Raw genomic sequence first — 19,754 nt, forward strand, 5'->3', positions numbered from 1 at the left:
CCCGAGGGGGCGTGCCCTCATGGAATTTCCCCTCCCGCACTGCTGAAAAGCCCTGAAACGCTGCCTGGGGTTTTTTTGATACTACGCCCAGTGGGTCCACCAGTACGCAGACAAGGCCCGCCCCCTAATACAGACCACGACCTTCCCTCTGTCGACAGAGGCTTGCCAGGCCTTCAGCCGCATCAAAGCGGATATCGCAAAGGCCACGATGCGCGCCATCGACGAGTCCCTCCCCTTCCAGGTCGAGAGCGACGCCTCCGACGTAGCTCTAGCAGCCACCCTTAACCAAGCGGGCAGACCCGTGGCCTTTTTCTCCCGAACCCTCCACGCTTCAGAAATCCGCCACTCCTCAGTGGAAAAGGAAGCCCAAGCCATAGTGGAAGCGGTGCGACATTGGAGGCATTACCTGGCCGGCAGGAGATTCACTCTCCTCACCGACCAACGGTCGGTAGCCTTCATGTTCGATAATGCACCCGAACAAGTATGTGTTCGGGGCAAAATCAAAAACGACAAGATCTTAAGGTGGAGGATCGAGCTCTCCACCTTCAACTACGAGATTTGGATCGTCCCGGAAAGCTGAACGAGCCGTCCGATGCCCTATTCCGCGGCACATGTGCCAACGCACAAATTAACCGCCTCCAAACCCTCCACGAGGCCCTCTGCCACCCGGGGGTCACTCGGTTTTTCCACTTTATCAAGTCCCGCAATCTCCCATACTCTTTAGAGGAGGTCCGTACAGTCACAAGGGACTGCCACATCTGCGCGGAATGCAAACCGCATTTTTTCAGGCCGGATGGTGCGCACCTGATTAAGGCTTCCCGCCTCTTTGAACGCCTTAGTCTCGATTTCAAAGGGCCCCTCCCCTCCACCGACCGCAACACATACTTTCTTAATGTGGTGGACGAATACTCCCGCTTCCCATTCGCCATTCCCTGCTCTGACATGACCGCGGCCACAGTCATTAAAGCCCTGAACACCATCTTCACACTGTTCGGTTGCCCCGCATATGTCCACAGCGACAGGGGGTCCTCTTTCATGAGTGACGAGCTGCGCCAGTTCCTGCTCAGCAAGGGCATAGCCTCAAGCAGGACGACCAGCTACAACCCCCGGGGGAACGGGCAAGTAGAGAGGGAGAATGGCACGGTCTGGAAGACCGTCCGACTGGGCCCTACGGTCCAGGGACCTCCCAGTTTCACGGTGGCAGGAGGTCCTCCCGGACGCTCTCCACTCCATCCGGTCGCTATTATGTACGAGCACTAATCAAACGCCTCATGAGCGTCTCCTTGTCTTCCCTAGGAGGTCCTCCTCTGGAACGTCGCTGCCGACCTGGCTGGCGGCCCTAGGACCCATCTTGCTCCGAAAGCATGTGCGGGCACACAAGGCGGACCCGTTGGTCGAAAGGGTTCACCTCCTCCACGCGAACCCACAGTACGCTTACGTGGAGTACCCCGACGGCCGATAGGACACGGTCTCCCTGCGGGATCTGGCGCCCGCCGGCAACACACACACCCCCCCGACACCATTCACCCAACCCCCCCCCCTTCCTGCCACCGCCGCACCCCGCGACTGCCCCCTTCCCAGGAGGATCGGTTCCCCTCCCCTCAGGCCCGACCAAGAATAAAGCCCAAGCTGAAACCGTAAGGCTCCCGGATACGACAACACCGGTACAAGCACCACCACCACTACCGGGGCCGAGGCGATCGACACGGACGACCAGACCGCCCAACCGACTCGTGGCGTCGATCTAAATCAATATATGGACTTTTCACAAGAACATTTTGCTTTTCTCCCGCTACCTTCTGTAAATAGTTGAAACAGGACAAAATTGTACATACTGTATTGCCATGGGAATGTTTTCGTCCCAGGACCAGCCCTGTAAACCCTTACCACCATGCGAAGCATCACCCCGCCGGGTTCATTTTTGACAAGGGGTGAATGTGGTAGTATGTATTAGGGGTCATGTGGGACTGGAAGCCCTAATGTCATTGGCTGACAGATCCCGGGTCCTGGTTGGCCGTTGACCTCTAGCTCCGCCCTGAAGGCGGAGTATAAGAAGCCGGGTCCTCCCCCGCAGGCCATTCTACTATCGAGCTGCGGGGGAACAGACACGCTTAATAAAGCCTCATCGACTTCACTCTATTCGTCTCACGGAGTCTTTGTGCGCTACACAGCTTTGTTATGTTGTTGATCTTATGGCCTCCACCCATGGCCTATTGTGTGGCTTCACCCCATGGGGCATGTACGGGCTCCGCCCATGGCTCCTCCCCTTGAAAGGAAGTATAAAGAGCAGTTGACCTGTAGGCGGTTCACAGTATTGTGCCAGTCGCAGGCAGGCACTGTTCTAAGCTTATTAAAACCACGGTTTACTTCTACTCGTGTCTTTGAGTGAATTGATGGTTGCATCAATTTAATCAGCTTAAACACAACTATGGAATCAGCCCTCAAACCTGATTGACTGGAACTCGATCCGCAGGCTGCGGAAGACAAAATAAATTTTTTTGCACTGGCTTCGATGCTTCAAGGCCTATCTTGCTGCCTCTTCCACGCCTTCCGTCACCGACGAACAGAAGCTGAGCCTCCTCCACGCACGGGTGAACCATCGGATTTCTGTTCAGCTCCACGAGGCCTCCTCCTATGCACATGCCCTAGCGATGCTCGAATGCCTATATGTACGGCCCGTGAACGAGGTCTACGCGCGACACATCTTCACCACTCGCCGCCAGCGCCCAGGGGAGTCGCTAGATGACTACCTACGCGACCTCAAAGCCCTCGCACGCAACTGTAAGTACCAGGCCGTTACGGCCACTCAGCACATGGAACTTGCCGTCCGAGACGTCTACGTGGCGGGAGTCCGGTCGAATTATGTGAGACAGCGCCTGCTCGAAAAGGGGGCCCAGCATCTGGACGACACGGTAACACTAGCTCCCTCTCTGGAGGTGGCGTTTCAGAGCCTTACTGCGTTCCCGGCCGACCATGCGACCCCCTCGTGGGTCCCCGACCAAAGACTACCCCAGGCCTGTCCCGCGCAGCCGCCCGCCCATCATGGGGGGCTAGCCTGCCATTTTTGCGGCCAGTCTCAACACCCCCGACAGCACTGCCCGGCCCGTAACGCGAACTGCAGCAGCTGTGGGAGAAAAGGACATTTTGAAAAGACTGCCTCGCCAGCTCTAAGAACTCTAACTCACAGGCCCGATCCTCAGACTCACAGGCCCGCAGACCCCGCAGGTGGCAGCGTGTCTGCCGACTCTGCCCCCTGCAGATGCCTCAGCCTCGTGCTATCAGTGGGGGCAGCCATCTTCCAGCCCTCACAGCACGTGCGACTCACGGGTGCCGCCATCTTGGCCACCCTCCCCCACGCGGCCGGCCACGTGAAATGAAATGAAATGAAATGAAAATGAAAATCACTTATTGTCACAAGTAGGCTTCAAATGAAGTTACTGTGAAAAGCCCCTAGTCGCCACATTCCGGCGCCTGTTCGGGGAGGCTGGTATGGGAATTGAACCGTGCTGCTGGCCTGCCTTGGCCTGCTTTCAAAGCCAGCGACTTAGCCCTGTGCTAAACAGCCCCTAAACAGCGATCCATGGGGGCCGCCATCTTGGATGCCATCTTCCTCACCGCCCGCCACGCTCGACCAATGGGATCCGCCATCTTGGCCGCCATCTGCTACGCCGCTCGACGCGTATGATCAATATGGACAGTCATCGCGGGGCCGCCCCAGCACCTCCGACTACGCCGCCGGCTACCTGCAGCTCAGCGCGGTCACCCTGGACCAGTTGCGACCCAGGCACCTCTGGCGCTCCATGATGGCTGTCCGGGTTAATGGGCACGAGACGCCTTGCCTCTTCGACTCCGGGAGCACAGAGAGCTTCATTCACCCGGACATGGTAAGACGCTGCTCGCTCCCAATTTACCCGGCGCAACAAACCATCTCCCTCGCCTCTGGGTCGCACTCGGTGCAAATCCAAGGGTGCACTATGGCAACCCTAGCAATACAGGGCGCTGAGTACGCTAATTTTAAATTATGTGTGCTCCCAGACCTCTGCGCTTTTCTCCTATTGGGACTCGACTTCCAATGTAACCTCAGGAGCCTAACCCAGAAGTTCGGGGGGGCCCCTGCCCCCACTCACCATATGCAGCCTCGCGACCCGAAAGGTCGACCCTCCCCCTCTCTTCGCAAACCTCACCTCCGACTGCAAGCCAGTCGCCACCAGAAGCAGGCAGTATAGCATACAGGACAGGACGTTCATTAGGTCCGAGGTCCAGCGTCTCTTGCGGGCGGGTGTCATCAAGGCCAGCAATAGCCCCTGGAGAGCTCAGGTGGTGGTCTTCAAGACCGGGGACCGGATGGTGGTTAATTACAGCCAAACCATTAACCTGTATACGCAACTCGATGCGTACCCCCTTCCCCGGATTGCAGACATGGTAAACCAGATCGCACACTACCGGGTGTTCTCCACGGTGGATCTGAAGTCTGCATACCACCAGCTCCCAATCCGCCCGGAGGGCCGCCACTGCACGGCTTTTGAGGCAGACGGCCGCCTTTTCCATTTCCTCCAGGTCCCCTTTGGCGTCACGAATGGGGTTTCGGTGTTCCAAAGAGCAATGGAACGAATGGTGGACCGGTACGGGCTGCGGGCCAAATTTCCGTACTTGGACAATGTCACCATCTGCGGCCATGATCAGCAGGACCATGACGAGAACCTCCACCGATTTCTCCAAACCGCCCAAACCCTCATTCTCACCGACAGCAAGGAGAAATGCGTTTTCCGCACAACCAGACTAGCCATCCTCGGTTACGTCGTGGAGAATGGGGTCCTAGGACCCGATCCTGACCGTATGCGCTCCCTCCTGCAACTCCCTCTCCCTCACTGTCCCAAGGCCCTGAAGAGGGGCCTTGGGTTCTTTTCATATTACGCCCAGTGGGTCCCCAATTATGCGGACATAGCCCGCCCACTAATCAAGGCCACCATCTTTCCACTGGCAACTGAGGCCCGCCAGGCCTTCAGCTGCATCAAGGCGGACATCGTCAAAGCCGCGATGCGCGCGGTGGACGAGTTCGTCCCCTTCCAGGTGGAGAGCGACGCATCAGAGGTCGCTCTCGCCGCCACTCTCAACCAAGCAGGCAGACCGGTAGCGTTCTTTTCCCGCACCCTCACCACCTCTGAAATTCGACCTATAACTATGATATAGTATATCGTCCTGGTAAGCTCAACGAGCCCCCAGATGCCCTGTCCCGCAGCACATGCGCCAGCGCGCAAGATGACCAACTACGGGCTATCCACGATGACCTCTGCTACCCGGAGGTCACCCGGCTCGTCCATTATATCAAGGCCTGCAACCTGCCCTACTCCACCAAGGAGGTCAAAGCTGTAACCAGAGACTGCCAAATCTGTGCAGAGTGTAAACCGCACTTCTATCGACCGGATAAGGCCCACCTGGTAAAGGCATCCCGGCCCTTTGAACGCCTCAGTATCGATTTCAACGGGCCCTTCCCCTCCAGTAACTGCAATATATATTTCCTCAACATCATAGACGAGTTTTCCCGCTTCCCATTTGCAATCCCCTGCCCCGATATGACCACGTCCACTGTCATTAGAGCCCTGCATAGTGGCTTCACCGTGTTTGGTTTCCCCAGTTATGTCCACAGCGACCGGGGCTCGTCGTTCATGAGCGACGAACTGCGTCAGTACCTGCTCAGTAAGGGAATTGCCTCGAGCAGGACTACCAGTTATAACCCCAGGGGAAACGGGCAGATGGAGAGGGAGAACGCGACGGTCTGGAAGACCGTCCTACTGATCCTGCGGTCCAGGAATCTCCCAGTTTCTCACTGGCAGGAGGTCCTCCCCGATGCGCTCCACTCTATCAGGTCCCTCCTTTGCACAGCCACAAACGAGACTCCTCATGACCGCTTGTTTGTTTTCCCTAGGGGAGCTACCTCAGGGGCCTCGCTTCTGTCCTGGCTGAAGACACCGGGACCAGTCTTCCTCAGAAAACACGTCAGGAGCCATAAGATCGACCCTTTGGTAGAGACGGTCCAGCTCCTACACTCCAACCCGCAGTATGCTTATGTCGAACACCCCGATGGCCGACAAGATACCGTATCCCTCCGGGACCTGGCGCCCGCAGGCTCCACCACCACCACCACCACCGCAGCTCCCCCACTACATCTCACCCAACCTACCATGTCCAGCGCCGCCGCCCTGTCATAATATACACCAGTATATCATGGTGCAGGTACACACACACAGATGGACACACAGCAAGACCAATCAACACACACAACACCGCAGCCAATCACCAGTTAGAGCACACTCACTATAAAGACAGGGGACATCAGAGTTCCCGCTCATTCGGGATGCAGCCTCCTACAAGGACAGAGCTTACAGCTTACAGCACAGATCCTCACCATGTGCTGAGCGCATAGACTGGTTTGGACAGGCATAGGTCTTTAGTTTAATCTAACATGGTGTTAACCCACAGTGAAAGTATGTTCAACAGTTTCTAACTTAATAAAATAGTGTTGCACTATTTTAAGTGTTGGTGGCCTGTATGTGTTCCACGGATCCAGAGCACCCAACACATGACGCCCCTATATGGCTCCCTCCCGCCTGCCACACCGGTCCACAGGAATGAAGCTCCAGAAAAGACGCTCCCGGAGTCCACGCCTTTGCCAGCACCGGCCCCACTTCCGCTGTCAGCACGGATGAGCCCGACACCCGGACCAGCAGAAACACCAGTGCTTCGGCAATCGCAGCGCACAATCTGTGCGCCGGACCGGCTGAACTTATGAGCCCGTCACCCCCGTCGGACTTCATTTTTTTTAACAGAGGGTGAATGTGGTGAATGTATAGTACTAGTAATTCACCAGTGTATTAGTATCATGTTTTGCCATTGTGTTACAGCTATGTTATGTTGTTGACCTTGTGGGCTCCACCTATGGGCCATTGTGTGGCTTCACCCACAGGGGATATGTTGGGGCATCTACGGGCTCCATCCATGGCTCCTCCCCTTGAAAGGAAGTATAACGAACAGTTGACCTGTAGGCGCTTCACAGTATGTACCAGCCGCAGGCAGGCCCTGTTGTAAGCTGATTAAAACCACGGTTTACCCAACATGGCTGGCAGCCCCCGGACCCGTCCTACTCCGCAAACACGTACGGGCCCACAAGTCGGACCCACTGGTCGAGAGGGTACATCTCCTCCATGCTAACCCCCAGTACGCCTATGTGGCGCACCCCGACCCCGACAGCCGACAAGACACAGTCTCCCTCCGGGATCTGGCCCCCGCTGGATCCCCCCCTCAACACCCCCCCCCCCCCCCACCCACCAACCCCAACCATTTTTTCACCGGTGCAAACCACCGCAGCCCCCTTCCCAGGAGGATCCATCCTCCCACTGGCCCCATCCGGATGCGATGAAGCTGAAGATGACACGCTCCCAGAGCCACGGATGCCCGAGCCGACGGCAGCATCACTGCCGGGACTGCGACGATCGCAGAGGACGACCAGAGCCCCCGACCGGCTGATCGTTTCATTGTAAAATGAACTTGTAAATAATTGTCTGTAAATATGTGTATTGCATGTAAAGGCACCGAAGGGTACTGCTATAACCTCTACCACTGTAAAAGCAAGGCCACCACCCCCGCCGGACTCTTTTTTAAATAGGGGGTGAATGTGGTAGGCTATATTAGGGGTATCGCGGTACCTAGGTGGGATGTACCTTATACTGTAGTATGAGTGGTAGAACCTGCCTGCTGGTTCCGCCCAGCAGGCGGAGCATAAGAGTCTGTGTTTCACCCACAGCAGTCATTCTGTATCGGAGCTGCTGGGGTAACTACTTGGTCATTAAAGCCTTCAATTGGACTACAATCTCGCTTCAGTAGTGATTGATCGTGCATCGCCACTTAAGGCGCAATTTAGTGTGGCCAATCCATCTAGCCTGCACATCTTTGGGTTGTGAGGGCGAAACCCACGCAAACACGGGGAGAATGTGCAAACTCCACACCGACAGTGACCCAGCGTCGGGATCGAACCAGGGACCTCGGCGCCGTGAGGCAGCAGTGCTAACTACTGCACCACCGTGCTGCCCTACGCTGGCTTTATAAAAATGCAATCCAATCAGTCCACCGCCATTCCACTTTGACTTTAACCCCGTAACTATTTCCTTGAACCTTTCAAGCTATTTATCCAATTCCCTGTTAAGGGCCGCTGCCAAATCTGCTATTTTCCGGTCGATACGTGGCCACTCTGGTTCTTTAAAAACAATTTGAGACGATCATCTTCGCCTTCCTCCTTGGGCAAGTTGGAATTTCCTGTATTGGACGCTCCTGCTGGTGGGATCTTGCTGTGCACAGTTGGGCCGCTGTGTTGTCAACGGGGCAGCAGGGGTCTCACTTTTCAAAACTACTAAATTTGCTGTGAAGTGATTTGGGGTGTCATGTGGTTGTGAAAGGCGCTATGTAAATGCAAGTCTTCGCTTGTTGGCACTGGCTCTGTCCAGTTGTGGTGGCCACCAATGGGCGGGGCCGGTTTTCATGGCAACCGAAGTGAGGATAAACCGGAAGGGGAGTGATTAGGGGGACGCGTCGAGGTCAGAAGTCACCAGTTAACCGGAAGTAGTGGTGTGAAGCCGCTGAACATTCCACACCGCCCATTGGGTTCAATTAGCGGGAGATCCGTCCCGGGGGAAAGAGAGAGATGAGCAGCTCGGCCGAACAGGAGAGCCGATCCCCGGGGTCGGCCAACAACCCCGGCAGCGAGGGCGAAAGGCCCCACGAACGGAATGATGAGCAGCAGGAGCGCTGGAAAGCCCAGGTACGGGCGAATGGGTATCACTGCGAACATGGATATCGCCGCGAGGCCCCCTCTGCAGGGGCTAGCACAGCACCCTCCGTTTGCGGGGGCGGGCGGGGTGTGTGCACCCTCAGTTTACAGAATGGGGGATATGCACCCTCAGTTTACAGAATGGGCGATATGCACCCTCTGTTTACAGAATGGGGGATATGCACCCTCTGTTTACAGAATGGGGGATATGCACCCTCTTTTACAGAATGGGGGATATGCACCCTCTGTTTACAGAATGGGGGATACGCGCCCTCTTTTACAGAATGGGGGATATGCACCCTCTCTTTACAGAATTGGGGATATGCACCCTCTGTTTACAGAATGGAGGATATGCTCCCTCTTTTACAGAATGGGGGATATGCACCCTCTTTTACAGAAAGGGGGATACGCACCCTCTGTTTACAGAATGGGGGATACGCACCCTCTGTTTACAGAATGGGGGATACGCACCCTCTGTTTACAGAATGGGGGATACGCACCCTCTGTTTACAGAATGGGGGATACGCACCCTCTGTTTACAGAATGGGGGATACGCACCCTCTGTTTACAGAATGGGGGATACGTGCTCTCTGTTTACAGAATGGGGGATACGCGCCCTCTGTTTACAGAATGGGGGATACGCGCCCTCAGTTTACAGAATGGGGGCGACGCGCCCTCCGTTTACAGAAGGGGGGCGACGCGCCCTCCGTTTGGCGAGGGGGGCGACGCGCCCTCCGTTTGGCGAGGGGGGCGACGCGCCCTCCGTTTGGCGAGGGGGGCGACGCGCCCTCCGTTTGGCGAGGGGGGCGACGCGCCCTCCGTTTGGCGAGGGGGGCGACGCGCCCTCCGTTTGGCGAGGGGGGCGACGCGCCCTCCGTTTGGCGAGGGGGGCGACGCGCCCTCCGTTTGGCGAGGGGGGGCGACGCGCCCTCCGTTTGGCGAGGGGGGGCGACGCGCATCCGTTTGGTGAGGGGGGGCGACGCGCCCTCCGTTTGGCGAGGGGGGGCGACGCGCCCTCCGTTTGGTGAGGGGGGGCGACGCGCCCTCCGTTTGGCGAGGGGGGGCGACGCGCCCTCCGTTTGGCGAGGGGGGGCGACGCGCCCTCCGTTTGGCGAGGGGGGGGCGACGCGCCCTCCGTTTGGCGAGGGGGGGCGACGCGCCCTCCGTTTGGCGAGGGGGGGCGACGCGCCCTCCGTTTGGCGAGGGGGGCGACGCGCCCTCCGTTTGGCGAGGGGGGGGCGACGCGCCCTCCGTTTGGCGAGGGGGGGGGCGACGCGCCCTCCGTTTGGCGAGGGGGGGCGACGCGCCCTCCGTTTGGCGAGGGGGGGCGACGCGCCCTCCGTTTGGCGAGGGGGGGCGACGCGCCCTCCGTTTGGCGAGGGGGGGCGACGCGCCCTCCGTTTGGCGAGGGGGGGCGACGCGCCCTCCGTTTGGCGAGGGGGGGCGACGCGCCCTCCGTTTGGCGAGGGGGGGCGACGCGCCCTCCGTTTGGCGAGGGGGGGCGACGCGCCCTCCGTTTGGCGAGGGGGGGCGACGCGCCCTCCGTTTGGCGAGGGGGGGCGACGCGCCCTCCGTTTGGCGAGGGGGGGCGACGCGCCCTCCGTTTGGCGAGGGGGGGCGACGCGCCCTCCGTTTGGCGAGGGGGGGCGACGCGCCCTCCGTTTGGCGAGGGGGGGCGACGCGCCCTCCGTTTGGCGAGGGGGGGCGACGCGCCCTCCGTTTGGCGAGGGGGGGCGACGCGCCCTCCGTTTGGCGAGGGGGGGCGACGCGCCCTCCGTTTGGCGAGGGGGGGCGACGCGCCCTCCGTTTGGCGAGGGGGGGCGACGCGCCCTCCGTTTGGCGAGGGGGGGGCGCCGCGCCCTCCGTTTGGCGGCGGGGGGGGGCGCCGCGCCCGCCGTTTGGCGGCGGGGGGGGGGCGCCGCGCCCGCCGTTTGGCGGCGGGGGGGGGCGCCGCGCCCGCCGTTTGGCGGCGGGGGGGGGGGCGCCGCGCCCGCCGTTTGGCGGCGGGGGAGGGGGGGCGCCGCGCCCGCCGTTTGGCGGCGGGGGAGGGGGGGCGCCGCGCCCGCCGTTTGGCGGCGGGGGGGGGCGCCGCGCCCGCCGTTTGGCGGCGGGGGGGGCGCCGCGCCCGCCGTTTGGCGGCGGGGGGGGCGTGGCGCCCGCCGTTTGGCGGCGGGGGGGGCGTGGCGCCCGCCGTTTGGCGGCGGGGGGGGCGTGGCGCCCGCCGTTTGGCGGCGGGGGGGCGTGGCGCCCGCCGTTTGGCGGCGGGGGGGGCGTGGCGCCCGCCGTTTGGCGGCGGGGGGGGCGTGGCGCCCGCCGTTTGCCGGCGGGGGGGGGCGCGTGGCGCCCGCCGTTTGCCGCCGGGGGGGGCGTGTCGCACCTTTTTACGGGGAGGGAGGGAGTGAGGGGACGGACCCTTTTTACGGGGAGGGAAGGAGCGACGGGGGGGTGGGAAATACAGCCTCTGTTTACAAAGCATGGTGAAGAATGCAGTATTTTAGCTATATTTTCAACTTTTGGCGATTTAAGCATTACAAGACTGAGCTAATCTGTTTGTCTGCAGTAGTCATGTTTTGAAATATTTCTCTCCTGCAAGACAAGAAAGCTTTTAGGAGCCAGAGGAAAAACAGGCTGGGCTAATGCAATTTTGTTTGGCGTGATGGGGGGGTGGGGTTGTCCTTGGCAAGTCCAGATGTGTTTTCAGCCTGGAGAGTTGATTTGTTTACAGCTTGCGGAGATAATGTCATTGTTGGGTGGAGCTAAGGTATTCAGACGTTTTTTGATTTGAGGTCATATCTGGCTACCTTGCTGCCTGCAATGAAAGTCTTTTGCTCTCCCAGGAAGCTAGTAATAAAATAATAGTAGTATTTAAAGCGATACAGACTTGTCAGAGGTCAAGGGGAAGCTAAAACAAACCAGTTCAAGCAGCTTTTTGAAGTTATCAAGCCAGAGGTGTTCTCAGGAGCCAAATCAGTTCTGGAAAGCAACAGTATTACTCTGTCCCATTGTGATGTAGGGTGGATTGAAAGAGGGATGTTTTTTCCTTTCTAGTTGCAAAGAAATAGTAATTAAGGGAATTGTATTTACTGTATTAAGTAGGTTTAAAGGGTAATTGTAAGCTATTTTCGGGTGTGAGTTAAATAGTAGATTGGTCATAAAGTTTTGTTTTAAAATACCAAATTCCTATTCCTTTGTGCAGTCTCCTATCCACAGTTGGGGTCTGGTCTGGCATTGTAATGGGGGAATGCACCCTCAATTTATAAAGTTGGGGGAGGGAGGGGGATGTACCCTTGGTTTACAAAGCGGGGGGGGGGGGTAGAATCCATCCTCCAGTTTACAAAGGGGGGGAAATGTACCCTCCAGTTTACAAAGGGGGGGGGGGGAATGTACCCTCCAGTTTACAAAGGGGGGGAAATGTACCCTCCAGTTTACAAAGGGGGGGGGGGGATGTACCCTCCAGTTTACAAAGGGGGGGGGGGGAATGTACCCTCCAGTTTACAAAGGGGGGGAAATGTACCCTCCAGTTTACAAAGGGGGGGGAATGTACCCTCCAGTTTACAAAGTGGGGGGGGGGGGTAAGAATCCACCTACCGGTTTACAAAGGGGAGGGGGAATCTACCCACCAGTTGGCAGAGGGAGGGACGGACTGACCCCCTCGGGTTTGCAGGTGGGGGGAGGGAGGGACTGCCCACTCGGGTTTGCGGAGGGAGGGAGGGACATCCCCCTCTGGTTTGCTGAGGGGAGGTGGGACAGCCCCCTCGGGTTTGCCGGAGTGAGGGAGGGACTGCCCCTCGGGTTTGCCGGAGGGACTACACCCTTGGGTTTGCCGGAGAGAGGGAGGCACTGCCCACTCGGGTTTGCCGGACGCAGGGAGGGGGGGACGGGGGCGGGACTGCCCTCTCGGGTTTGCAGAGGTATGGAGGGACTGCCCCTTTTGTTTGGCGATGGGTGGGAGGGACGGACTGCTCCCTCAGGATTGTAGAGGGGAGGGACTGCCCCCTTGGCTTTGTGGGAGGGAGGGAGGGACTGCCCCCTCAGGTTTGCCGAGGGGAGGGGTGGTACCCCCTCGGGTTTGCAGAGGGGCGGGTGGGTACCCCCTCGGGTTTGCCGAGGGGCGGGTGGATACCCCCTCGGGTTTGCCGAGGGGAGAGACGGAGGCAGTGCCCCCTCTGGTCTGCCGAGGGGAGGGAGGGAGGCAGTGCCCCCTCGGGTCTGCCGAGGGGAGGGAGGGAGTCAGTGCCCCCTCGGTTCTGCCGAGGGGAGGGAGGGAGGCAGTGCCCCCTCGGGTCTGCCGAGGGGAGGGAGGGAGGCAGTGCCCCCTCGGGTCTGCCGAGGGGAAGGAGGGAGGGAGGCAGTGCCCCCTCGGGTCTGCCGATGGGAAGGAGGGAGGGAGGCAGTGCCCACTCGGGTCTGCCGAGGGGAAGGAGGGAGGGAGACAGTGCCCCCTCGGGTCTGCCGAGGGGAGGGGGGGAGGGAGGCAGTGCCCCCTCGGGTCTGCCGAGGGGAAGGAGGGAGGGAGGCAGTGCCCCCTCGGGTCTGCCGAGGGGAAGGAGGGAGGGAGGCAGTGTCCCCTCGGGTCTGCCGAGGGGAGGGGGGAGGGAGGCAGTGCCCCCTCGGGTCTGCCGAGGGGAGGGAGGGTACCCCCTCGGGCTTGCAGAGGGGAGAGAGGGAGGGACTGTCCCCTCGGGCTTGGGGAGGGAGAGGGGGACTGCCCCCTCTGGCTTGCAGAGGGGAGGGAGGGACTGCCCCCTCGGGCTTGCAGAGGGGAGGGAGGGAGGGACTGCCCCCTCTGGTTTGCCGAGGGGAGGGAGGGACGGATTGCCCCCTCGGGTTTGCAAAGTGGAGGGAGGGAGGGACTGTCCCCTCGGGCTTGCAGATGGGAGGGAGGGAGGGAGGGACTGCCCCCTCGGCTTTGCAGATGGGCGGGAGGGAGGGACTGCCCCCTCGGGTTTGCAGATGGGAGGGAGGGACTGCTCCCTCGGTTTGCAGATGGGAGGGAGGGACAGACTGCCCCCTCGGGTTTTCAGATGGGAGGGAGGGTGGGACTGCCGCCTCGGGCTTGCAGATGGGAGGGAGGGAGGGACTGCCCCCTCTGGTTTGCCGAGAGGAGGGAGGGACTGCCCTCTCAGGTTTGCAGAGGACAGGGAGGGAGGGAGGGACTGCCTCCTTGGGCTTGCCGAGGGTTGGGAGGGTTCCCCCTCAGGTTTGCCGAGGGGAGGGAGGGAGGAAGGGACTGCCCCCTCTGGTTTGCCGAGGGAAGGAAGGAGGGACTTTCCACTCGGGTTTTCCGAGGGGGAGGGGGGGCTGCTCCACACTTCCCTTTGTATTACAAGACTGGGGGGGGTGGGGGGATGTTTGCAACCGGTGTGACATTGAGTGTCGTTTGCCTCTGGGAACCATCAAAGTGGAGTTAGCAGAAATTGTAGGATAATGACCAAAACCTCTTCGCAGTGTTTAGTGGCATTGTGGTTATGCAAATAGATCCAGAAACATAACAGCTTGACATCTCAACAATGAGGTGTGCTTCCTGCATTGTGTGAAAACCAGGTACAGAAAATCTGTTTGCATTTTGGCAGTAAGTATTTCTTGAAATGTAACCCTTTTGCTGAGTCCTAAATGACACAATAGAAGTCTCGCACTGAATAACAATTGTTCGGGGAGGTTGGTATGGGATTTGAACCCTGCATTATTCTGCATTACAAGGCAGCGATTTAGTCCAGTGTGCTAAACAAGCCCCTGATGCGAATGTTGTCCAAATGGTTGTTTTTCCCCTAAGAAATTCTGTTAATCTACTGATGGGAAAATGGATTTATGGTGAAAACTTTTTCTATTCTCCATTTGCTGTTTAATTTCTCCACCAAGACATCAAGATTTTTTCAAATTGAGATCACTTTTGCATTGCTAAAAATTATTTGTTTCTTTTTGAATCAGAAAACCGATGAAGGACACTGCAGCAAAGTGGCTGCACACTACAACGAGCTTCAGGAATGTGGCTTGGCTGTTCGTAATCAGAGTCGTATCGTTTACTTGCGCAACTTCAACAACTGGATCAAGAGTGTGCTTATTGGTAAGTTTGTAATCTGATTTATACTGCATTTTCACACCGACCAGAAAGCATCTGATTCACAGGCTATTATGGGGAGGCGGGCATAGTGATATTGCCACTGGACTGGCAGTCCAGAGACCCAGGGTAATGCTCTGAGTTTGAATCCCACCATGGCAGATGGTGACATTTGAATTCAGTAAAAGTCTGGAATTAATTGTGTAACGGTGACCATGAAAGCATTGTCCTGGCCCAGCCCGCGACACCCACATCCCAAGAACAATTTTTCAAGAAAAAAATTGCATTTTACCATCCAATAGCCGAAACCCCAGAATTGGCAAAGCTATTTACATTCAGGTTCACATGGATATCTCGGTGGTACGCTGGCAAGGTGCAGAAGACAGCCTATATCACGATGAATCAATTTATTCCCATTGCCTGATCACACATGCCTGGCAATCACTGCTGTATATTTGTTGCATATTCTTTCCACAATGTTGTATTCTGTGGGAATAGGGAGCGTTTCGTTTTTTGGATATAGTGATAGCATTGAAGGGGGAGTTGTTGGGTCACAAGACCCAATCATTGGAGTGCACTTTCTGCAACTTTGAGTGGTTTGTATTAATCTAAAATAGCCGGGCTAGACTATTCTACGCTTGTAATGTTGTCATCGCTTTGCATTGTAAAAAGACGAGAAAATATGAGAAACCTGAAACTAAAATGTACATGAGGAAGGCAAGCATCTGAAAGAGAAAGATAGGTATACAATTTGGATGTGACTACTTATCCGAACAGGATAACAAGTTACAGATAAAATGTAACCTTGACCTGAAACATGTTCTGCTATCACTTCAGGGCTCTCCACGTACCACACCGGCCTCCATTTAAAAACGTGGTTAATACTCTGATGTTCAAGGAATATTTGAGGTAAACTTGATTTTTATTGCAGGAGAGTATCTTGAACAGGTGAAGCAGAAGAACAGGCAAAGCATCTCTGTCTTGGACCTAGGTTGTGGAAAAGGTGGTGATTTACTGAAGTGGAAAAAAGGCCAAATTAATAAATTGGTTTGTGTTGGTAAGTAAAACGAGAGAAAAAACTTTATCCGTTTTGGAAATTGGTCCAGAACCAAGCAGTATATAAAATATTTGCTTTTATCTTTGGGTTGATGCATGAATTAAATGTAATTGAGATCTAACTTAATTTTACAACTCAAACAACGTGCAGATTCGAACTAAAGTGTTTTAAATTTACAAGTTTCAATCCTGTTTAAAAACAAATAAAATAGTTGGAAAGAAAGCCCTAAACATGTTTTTGCTATTTGTTTTAAACTAAGGTATCAGCACTTAAGCTTTGTGATGAGAACTGTTTAGCAGTTATTAAGTCCAATTGAATGGAGCATGTAGTCCAATTTATTTAGCAATTTAAGAATAATTTTCTAATTTCATTCTGTTTCTTCGTAATTTTTGTCTTCTGGCCCTTTTAAGCCAGTTCCTTCCAATGAGATTAATTGTGATCACTAATACATTTCTCTCACTATTTATTGACCTCTTTGTGAAATGAAGCTTGTGTTATCATTTTGAGATCGCAAAGGAATCTATTTTACTATTTAAATTGTTTTTAAAAATGTAGTATTTTTCTTAATTGCTCATTCCTGGGATATGGGTGTCATTGCCAAGACCAACAATTATTGCCCGTTGCTAATTGTCTCTGAGGACTTGGTGATGAACCGTTCTAATCCCAATGGTGGAGATGCTATTAAGGATAGAGTTCCTTGATCTTGCCCAATTATACTAGTTACTGTTATTAATATTAAAAAAATTGTATTCATTTACAAACCTGTTGACTGTAGTTATTGGGCAGCCGAATATCTCGGGTATTTTAAAATTAAAATAATTTCAACCGTGTTGTGACTCCGGGTCAAGTGGGGACGGAATTGAATGCACGCTGGCCCAGGCTGTCGGAATAATACGAGAAAGGCATTTGAACGGATTGAGTGGAATTATTTTATGTACAAGTTACGGAGCGGTTGACTAATTCCTCTTTAGATGGTCCCCCTTGGGATTTAAGTATTTGAGTGTTTCAATTGCCCTTCAGGCATGTATGGGGCCAAGTTTGTTTGGTTGATTGCATCTATCATATGGGATTTAGCTTGTTGGTCAGCCCTGTCGGTTTCTTAGCTGGGAAAGGTTTCCCTGATCAAAATGAATATGTTTCCTAGATTGTTGTACCCCCTGCAGATGCTGCCGTATGACTAGAATTATTAAGGAAATCAATGGAATGATTAGCTCATTTATCTGGAACAAGAAGAAGCCTTGCCTCTTATTTGTTAAGCTGCAGCTCCTGGGCCTAAGGGAGGTTTGGGTGACCGGAATATTAGACTATATCAGCTGGCCCCTTGTTTAAGGTTTGATGGATTGGGTTAGAAAGGACCCTTCATCTATTTGGCTCAGTATTGAAGCAGACTGCTCAGTTTATCTTCTACAGGTCTTGTTGTTCAGTGGTACTTGAAGGCAGGTTGTGCGAAGTGTGATATTTATTATTAACACTTAGAGCGTGGAGATTAGTCTGACGACGAGATGGGAGATTTAAACTGACTTCCGTTCTCTCTCCTATTAAAGACAGTCGAGACTTTCCACCCGGTCTAATTGACCATGGATTTGACACTTGGAGAGATAGAAACATTTGTAGGCTGGGAGACTTGTTCAGAGATTCATAGAATTTACAGTGCAGAAGGAGGCCATTCGGCCCATCGAGTCTGCACCAGCTCTTGGAAAGAGCACCCTTCCCAACTGCACACCTCCACCCTATCCCCATAACCCACTAACCCCACCCAACACTTGGGGCAATTTAGCCTGGCCAATCCACCTAACCTGCACATCTTTGGACTGTGGGAGGAAACCGGAGCACTCGGAGGAAACCCAAGCGCATACTGGGAGAACGTGCAGACTCCGCACTGACAGTGACCCAAGCTGGGAATCGAACCTGGGACCCTGAAACATAGAACATAGAAAATACAGCACAGAACAGGCCCTTCGGCCCACGATGTTGTGCCGAACCTTTGTCCTAGATTAATCATAGATTATCATTGAATTTACAGTGCAGAAGGAGGCCATTCGGCCCTTTGAGTCTGCACCAGCTCTTGGAAAGAGCTGTGAAGTAATTGTGCTCAGCACTGTGCTACCGTGCTGTCCACAAGGAGATGCTTCCTTGCCATCCTTTGAGCAGCTTTGTCAACAATTTGCCATTGCGAGACACTTTTTAAAAAGTATTTACAATTGAGATTTTATCCCTAATAAAACAACTTTACGTCTTGACTCTGGTGGAAAAAAATCCCCAGTGGAACGAATCCTAAATTGTGTGGAGCCTAATCAAGTTCATGATACTTTAAATTCCAGATCCTGCGTTAACACACTGTGCACCTTACAGTCTTGGAGAAAGGACTTGGCAATCAATATTGACAGGGCAACATGGGGTAATATATGGGTTTGTGCCAGTAAAATTTTGGTTTGTAATAAAATGGAGCCCCAGGACAAGATACCACACTGCCTGCATATATCACCTAGCCTTAGACATAGGTTTGATCCTGCTATATCACCAATGTGCCTAAAGTGCCTGATAGTTGAGGGTGATTACAAACATTGCTTCTGGACCCTTGTTAATATTCTATCCTTGTGGTCTGGTGTCGTTAGGAAGCTGGAGAGGATTTTTGATAGAACTTTGCATACTAATCCTGTCTCCTGATTCTGGGTCTTGCAGGTGGAGAATTACCAACTCTAACGAAAAAAGGCTGTACAATTTCCTGTCCATTGCAGCTCATAAGAATATCCTATGCTGATGAATTAGTGACAGATATTCTTCAATCCAAAACTTGTATAGGTTAATTATGGAATGCATCCCTATGGAATTCCTGACCTCTGATCCATTCTAAGTCTGATGCATTTAGCAAATTATGAGACCCCCCACCTTAAATTCATGGCTCCATCTTGGCTGACTTACTCCTATTGGGATTTCCATGAGCTAATTAATTTCATTTTGTTAGTCTTGATATTGCAAACACAAAGGCATGCACCCTGAACAGAAAGGCCTGATGGAAGGGTCCCGTAACAGCCTCCCCGAACAGGCGCCGGAATGTGGCGACTAGGGGCTTTTCACAGTAACTTCATTTGAAGCCTACTTGTGACAATAAGCGATTTTCATTTCATTTCATTTTTCAAATGTTTTTCATTTTGTCGTGCTCAATTTGTTAATCTTGTTGATTTAATCTGTTAAATAAACGAGAGGCTCCAGTTCCTTAAGTATACTGTCCTGAATGTATTCTGACTTGCTTGTTCCTATGATCATTAGAATTCTTGTTCTGCTCTGTACCTGTTTTGCACTGATATCCTTTTGTTACTTTATGTTTATTGTAAAAAGAAATATGAAAAACCCTAATAAAAATGTATTTAAAATGATCTTCATGTTCAATTCATGATCAGCCATGAATAGCGGAGCAGGCTCGAAGGGCCGAATGGCCTCCTCCTATGTTCTATGTTTCTGTGAGGATAATTGCATAAATTATTTTTCATCCTTTCTCCTCTAACAGATATTGCTGATATTTCTGTGGAACAGTGCATTCAGCGGTACGGTGACATGAAAAGCAGATGTTACTCTAACGAACATCTTTTTGCTGCAGAGTTTGTAAGAGCAGACTGCACCAAGGTAAAATGCTTCAAATCTGGGGGGTGCTTCAGCTCTATAATCCACCATAATACATGAAAATCTTAATAAATGTAGATGCATTGCAACATTTAGAAGTATATTTTAGCAGCAGTGACACTATAATGTTCATAACTCAGGAAAACATTTTGTTTAGATAATCATTTACTTCATAAGCAGATTATTGGCAATAACCT

General features: G+C 54.2%; 1 protein-coding gene across 1 annotated transcript in view; it reads left to right on the top strand.

Annotated features, from left to right (window-relative positions):
• Positions 1-8,592: 8,592 nt before the first annotated feature.
• rnmt (RNA (guanine-7-) methyltransferase) overlaps positions 8,593-19,754 on the top strand; it is a 43,012-nt gene continuing 31,850 nt past the window's right edge. Inside the window, exons 1-4 of the mRNA XM_072468439.1 lie at positions 8,593-8,812; positions 14,750-14,885; positions 15,811-15,936; positions 19,445-19,560. Coding sequence (XP_072324540.1) covers positions 8,696-8,812; positions 14,750-14,885; positions 15,811-15,936; positions 19,445-19,560 — 495 coding nt within the window. The 5' untranslated portion in view covers positions 8,593-8,695. The remainder of the gene's footprint in view (positions 8,813-14,749; positions 14,886-15,810; positions 15,937-19,444; positions 19,561-19,754) is intronic.

Source organism: Scyliorhinus torazame, chromosome 11 (genome assembly GCF_047496885.1).
Source record: "Scyliorhinus torazame isolate Kashiwa2021f chromosome 11, sScyTor2.1, whole genome shotgun sequence".
Lineage (NCBI taxonomy): Eukaryota > Metazoa > Chordata > Chondrichthyes > Carcharhiniformes > Scyliorhinidae > Scyliorhinus > Scyliorhinus torazame.